A 6,699-nucleotide genomic window follows, 5' to 3' on the forward strand; every position below is an offset into this window, starting at 1 on the left:
TCCGTTCAAAAAAAAAATCCGTGAAATACACGTCGTAGAATTACATATAAAATGACCGAATTGCCCTTCTCGTTAACAAAAAAATAGATGAAATTAACACAATGGAGTAAAATGGCAACGGTCAAACCTTTTTGGACCAACAGACGAAAAATGAAACCTTTGGATTAAACTGGCAAATTAGCCCAAACCACAGGAACTAAAATAACATTTAACTCTTTATAAATAAATAACTTGACTTAACGGACTAAAACTGGTAAATTAGCCCAAACCAAATGGACTAAAATAACATTTAACTCTTTATAAATAAATAACTTGACTTAACTAAACGTGAATATGGCTTTATAGCCTAGTGGTATTTTGGTGGGTGGGATAAGACTTTGAGACCAATAAGTCCTATGTTTGATTCCCACAAGGGTGGTTTTTTCATATTTATTGGGTTTCCTCCTGAATTGGTGTATAGGCTTTATGCCTAGTGGAGATGGATATGATCGGGTGGTTCCGTTGGTGGCACGATGATACTCCAGTGGTTCGTCAATGATCCAAATTTTCCGTTAAAAAAAAAAAAAAAAAAAAACCCGTGAAATACACGTCGTAGATTACTTACTTAATATTCACCACATGCTCTCTCTCTCATATTATCTATCTCCAACTCACTCAAAATTTTAACCCACCAACATGGACTCTGAGAAGCAGCAGCCACTTCTCTCCTCCGGTGACACATGTCGGAATGACTACACAAATCTTAAACAGTTGCCGTTGACTTTAAACGGTGATGTTGAAATAAAGGGAGTTGGAGACTTTTGTAGGGAGTTTTATGTGGAGTTCAAAAGGCTGTGGTATTTAGCCGGACCGGTTATCTTCACCTCACTTTGCCAGTACACCATCGGCGCCACCACCCAACTCTTCGCCGGACAACTCGGAACCATCCAACTTGCCGCCACCTCCGTCGAGAATTCCATCATTGCCGGTTTCTCTTACTCCATCTTGGTATGTATGTATGTATACATATTTTACCTTTTTTGTATTTATTAACCCGTTGGTTTAAACTTTCTGTATAATCTATTTAATTTGAATTATCCCTTAATTATTTCCAGTGTGAATAATTCTTTCTTTGTAATAATTTATGGTGCATGCATAGTATGGGATGGGGGGTGCTCTAGAGACACTATGTGGCCAAGCTTACGGGCGCGGCAACATCGAAATGCTCGGAATCTACCTCCAAAGAGCATGGATCCTTCTCAACACCGCCGCCGCAGTCTTAATATTCACCTACATATTCGGGGTCTCAATCCTCCACCTACTCGGTCAAACAGCCACCATAGCTACCGCGGCGGGAAGTTTCGCCATACGGATGATACCGCAGTTATTCGCATATGCAACCGTCATTCCAATAATTAAATTCTTACAAGCACAAAGCATTATTTTGCCTATGGCGTTGATTGCGGTGGTGGCAGCCGTGACCCATGTGGTTTTGAGCTGGTTGTTCATGATGAAGCTCGGGTGGGGGCTTACCGGTGCAGCGATGGTTCTTGATGGCTCGTGGTGGTTCATAACATTGGCTCATTTCGCGTATGTTTTGATGGGTTGGTGTGGACCAGCTTGGTCTGGTTTTTCGTGGAAAGCTTTTAATAATCTCACGGGGTTTCTTCATGTTTCTTTTACCTCAGCGGTAATGTTTTGGTAAGAGTGACTCATCTACCATTTAATTCCAAAAAAGAAAAAAAAAACCTGATTTTGACAAACTCTTTTTTTTTTTCCTTTTCAAGACTAATTCTTTTTTCTTTAGTTTGTCTTGAGCAAGGTTTGAACCCATAATTTAATAAGAAGTAAACTACCAAAATGTTCATAACGTTTAGTCACTTTTACCACCTTACTATAAAACTTAAACCTTTTGAATTTGAGTCAATTTGGTTGTTATTTTCATCCAAAATCAACATCTGGTCAGATTTTTCAGTTAATATTCAGTTTTTTTTTTGTCTTTTTCTTCTCTTTTGTTGAAGGGCAAAATTGTCTTTTAACGTTTGATTATAACAAATTAAAAAAATATATATAACCACAGGGACTCAGATTCAAAATATTTGAGTTTTGGATTAAAGTGGCAAAAGTTACCAAAACTTAGGAACCATTTTGGCAGTTTACTTAATAAATGACTTTGTTATTTATTTATTTTCTGATTTTTTTCTCAAATTCTTAGTTTGGTTTTTTATATATACTTTAGGTATTCAAGTATTGCAAAGTGTCTATAAACAACATTAAGGTCTTTGATAATAAATCTTTAAAAAGTTTTTATGCTTAAAATGATTTATATTTTGTTTAGATCTTTAAAATGTTTTTATCCTTAACCTTTGAGTCCAAATTTTAACCTTTTGAATCCACTTTTTTTAACAAAATTGGACTCAAAACGTTATAAAATGAACAAAATTGGACTCAAAACATTATAAAATTAACAAAATTGGACTTATAACGTTATAAAATGAACGGTTAGGGACTTAAGGCGTTAAACTTTTTCATTTTGGACTCAAATCGTTAAAACCATTAAAACATAGAAACTCAAAAAGTAATTTACTCTTAAAAAATTAGTATTAAATGTAACTCTTAAAATCTGAAATCGTGCTATATGGATTTCATATGTTGATATCTCTCTAAACTTGTAAACTATCATATTTTCTAAAACACAAGTTTTCAAACATTATTGTCCATCAATTAAAAAACAACTATTATATTTTCTAAAACACAAGTTTTCAATCATTATTGTCCATCCATTAAAAAAATATTTTATAAGATTAGATGAGATATATGAAATTGTTCCTAAGTAACAATAACTAGAGAAATATGTTACTTTTGGCACCTTTTAATTCAAAACTTTTATTGAATATAAAACTTTCTAGCTATATATATGGTTGATTATTTTATTATGAAACAATTGCTATATAACACAAAGGTGTTTTCTAGCTTGGGGACTTGGTATACAATGTCGTTGGTTCTCTTCGCTGGCTACTTCGAGAATCCAGAAATCTCGGTTGATGCATTATCTGTGTGGTGAGATCTTTATCTTTGTATCTAGTTAATTACAATTTTGGGTATGTTTGGGTTGGTTAATATGATTCGTTTCTTTAAATATGTCAATTCGAACACGACTTATTTAATAATCGTTATCACTGACTATATCGATCTATTTTGATTAACTACCGATAGAAAGTTTTTGGGTATAATGGTCGTTTAACATGTCCAAATGATCCACCATCTCTCTTCTTGCCCATTGTTTTTGTAATTTTGTCTTTTGCTAGTGGGTCACCAACCCCATTAGTATATAACTTTTGTAAATGATAAATATGCTCCGCTTTTATTTATTAAATAACTTATATTGTCACTTAATAATTTTATTTATTTATTCTCGTATTTGTATTAACATTGCATATTGCATTGCAGTTTCAACATATTAGGATGGGTGGGCACAGTTTCTACAGGACTAAATGTAGCCGTAAGGTTTGCACCTAATCTCGATCAAACAATCATTTATACTAGCGACAGATTTCAAACAAATGTACGTGTTTGTCGTATCACAATAAGGGGGGAGAGGGTGGTTATCACTTGCAAAAATTCCATCACTCACAACATCCAATCAAGTTCCGTCATGTCATCAACCATTATTCCATCACTCGCAACCTTTTTTAGTGGAAATGGCCATCACTCACAACACCCAACAAGAAACCCTCACACCCCCTCACATACAATTATCACGGAATGCCCATCACGCATGAATTTTATCACGCAATCCAATTATCACGCGTTAATTTGTTTGAGTGGCGGTGGTTTGTTTGTTTCACGCGTGGAAGAAGTATATCACGTGCAAGAAAAGGAACCACCCCGGGTCCCCTAACAAATATACCAATTGTAATTCAGTTATTATACTTATAAATGTGTACAACATGATTAAATTTGTTGACATAAAGAAATATAGCAAACCTTATAATTGTGAAAAAATGTGTGTGTATATTTATTAACACTTATAAACATGTACAAAAATAAAATTTGTCTATACTTAAAAAAAGTGTTGATACAAATGTTATTTGATTTGTATGCCATAAACGTGAGCATTTTTTTATATAATTTGTAAGATACTTTACACTTACTATAACTATAAATTTATTAATGTAATCATCTTGTACACATTTAAATGTATGAACAAACTGAATAACTTATATGCTTTTCAAAAGTTTGAGAAAAAGATGCCTAGAAATTAGATGTTTTTATGGAGTAATCATGTTTGGGTTACTATAGTGTAAGGGTGTCAAATGAGCTCGGATACGGAAGACCAAGAACCGCACAATTGGCAGTGATAGCCGTGGTCGTAACTTCACTACTAATTGGACTGCTTTCGACAACATTACTTCTAGTGTACAAGAAACAGTACCCAATATATTTTACTACCAGTCAAGAAGTAATACAACTCGTGGAAGAACTAACATTGTTGCTTGGAGGTAGTACTATTGTCACCAGTATGCAAAATGTGCTTTCGGGTAAACCACCAAAAATCCCAATTTTTTACTGTACACTTTTCATGTCACTTTCGTTGCGAATGACATCATTTTGGTGGATTTTAAACTATGTTGCAGGGGTGGCCATTGGAGCAGGTTGGCAGACCTCGGTTGCTTATTTGAATATTGTGTCGTATATCGGTCTTGGCATACCGTTGGGACTTTTGCTCGGGTTTAAATTCGATATGGGTGTCAAGGTTGCATTTCATTTATGAACATAGATGATAGAAATTAGGGCAAATGTCATATAGTAACCAAATTTTATCAGTTTTTTTTTCAAAAGCCTATTTAAGAGGGTTAATCATTCAAGTTTCACTTTCATTACGCCCCCTTGTGAAATTGCACTGATTTTAACGTTATTTTACAAATTTCGTGAATATAACGTTAAAAGCGGTGGACGTTAATCATGCATAATGTGGGGGTGGCGTTGATAGCCGAAAGACAAGGAGGTACATGCACTAATCACTAATCGGCATTTGTCCCGATTCTTGAGTGTTATGTGCCTTACGTCCAAGGCTTGATAAAAAACTACTATCGAGCCACTGGAAACAGCCTTTCTATTCCTATGGGGTAGAGGTAAGGCTGTCTACATCTTACCCTCCTCGTGGAATCTACTGAGTATGATGATGATGATGACCGGTAATACGAGTTGTAGGCCAACTATTCACGCGTATGTAATTGGTGGTTAGTTAGACCTCTTGAAAATGGTTTTGAGCCACTTGGATAGAATAATAGTAAAACTTGGTTACTATATACTTGCCCTTGAAATTCGTCCAAATGAAGTGATTTTTGGTTGTAACAATATATGTGTATGAAACCCAGGGAATATGGTACGGAATGGTTTCGGGAGCAAGTACGCAATGCTGTTTGTTGCTAATGATGGTTTGGAGAACAAACTGGAACAATGAGGTACAAGGTGAAGTTTGTTTTTCCGTATTCGGACCAAGTAGAAATGAAATATTGTAAATATTTAACTAATGATCTCTAATGCAGGTGAACTTTGCGGAAGACCGAATAAAACAATGGGGCGGTACTGATATTCGAGGGAAAGCGGATGACGAAGAAAGAACAAGTTAACAAATTAAGGCTGAATATTCCACTTATTAAACTTAGTGTTTGATGTTACTTACTACTCGGCTGGTCAAAGTTTAATTCATTTTTAATATTACCTTTGATTTGCAGGCTTACTACACTTGGTTTTTTTAAATGTAATAATCCTGTTTTTAATAGCTTATGGAGTGGTTACAACTTACAATCCAACATGGAATTTGTCATTTGTTTCAAAGGGAACCTATGTAGACCATCAGAAGATCCATTAAAGTGGATTGGGCTTAAAATCTGAAAATAAAGAGACCAATTGTTCTGTCAAACTGGTATGGGCTTGATTTGCTTATTGGTCTTAATGTCTTACAAGCTCGTTTTGTAATTTTCTTTTCCTTTCTTTCTTTTTTTTTTTTTTTTTGTAATTTTATCATATCATCGGTAGCCTGGCCAAACAGGTGGATCAGGTCGAAATGAGTTTGTGGTCAAGTTGTGTTAAGGTCGAAACGTACATTTAAAAAAAAGTATCATGTTGGTTCAGGTCAAAACGAATTCTGACCAAAAGAGCCCGTCTTCTAAATGTTGTTAAAGGAAAATGTATCAACATAGGTACACCCGCCATATTTACTTTTTATGGTGGCTAGCGGCGACAGGGGAGTCGATGGCGGTGGGGGCGGGTGGATATGGTAGTGAATGTGGTGGTGTTTGGAACATCTTCTCGATCATATCCTCTACAGAATGGGCAAATACAGGACTGGAAATTCAAAAACAACTAAAAAGCAATCTACTTTTTGCTTGATTCCTCAAGCTCCAACATATGCAAGACTTTGTTACTAGGGCTGTAAACGAACCGAACGAACACGAACAAGGTCATGTTCGTGTTTGTTCGTTAAGGAAATTAACATGTTCGCGAACTGTTCATGAACGCATACCGAACATAAGTTTATGTTCATGTTCGTTCGTTAAGGAAATTCAGTTGTTCACGAACAGTTCATGAACACTGGTCTCGAACACAAACGAACGCAAGCGAACACAAACGAACGCAAGCAAATAAAAAAGAACGCAAACGAACATTTAACTTAAAAATAAAAAAAAATAAAAATATTGTTATCTTTAAACA

General features: G+C 35.2%; 1 protein-coding gene across 1 annotated transcript; it reads left to right on the forward strand.

Moving 5' to 3' along the window:
• The first annotated feature begins 633 nt into the window (after positions 1–633).
• LOC110921873 (protein DETOXIFICATION 29) lies at positions 634–5,908 on the forward strand. Its single transcript, XM_022166195.2, has 9 exons — positions 634–987; positions 1,139–1,680; positions 2,953–3,039; positions 3,430–3,486; positions 4,282–4,520; positions 4,617–4,735; positions 5,361–5,447; positions 5,532–5,623; positions 5,674–5,908. Exons 1-8 carry the CDS (start codon positions 676–678, stop codon positions 5,613–5,615), a joined length of 1,527 nt encoding a protein of 508 aa, XP_022021887.1. The 5' UTR covers positions 634–675; the 3' UTR covers positions 5,616–5,623; positions 5,674–5,908.
• The last annotated feature ends 791 nt before the right edge of the window (positions 5,909–6,699 follow it).

The sequence above is a fragment of the Helianthus annuus genome, chromosome 17 (assembly GCF_002127325.2).
Source record: "Helianthus annuus cultivar XRQ/B chromosome 17, HanXRQr2.0-SUNRISE, whole genome shotgun sequence".
NCBI lineage: Eukaryota > Viridiplantae > Streptophyta > Magnoliopsida > Asterales > Asteraceae > Helianthus > Helianthus annuus.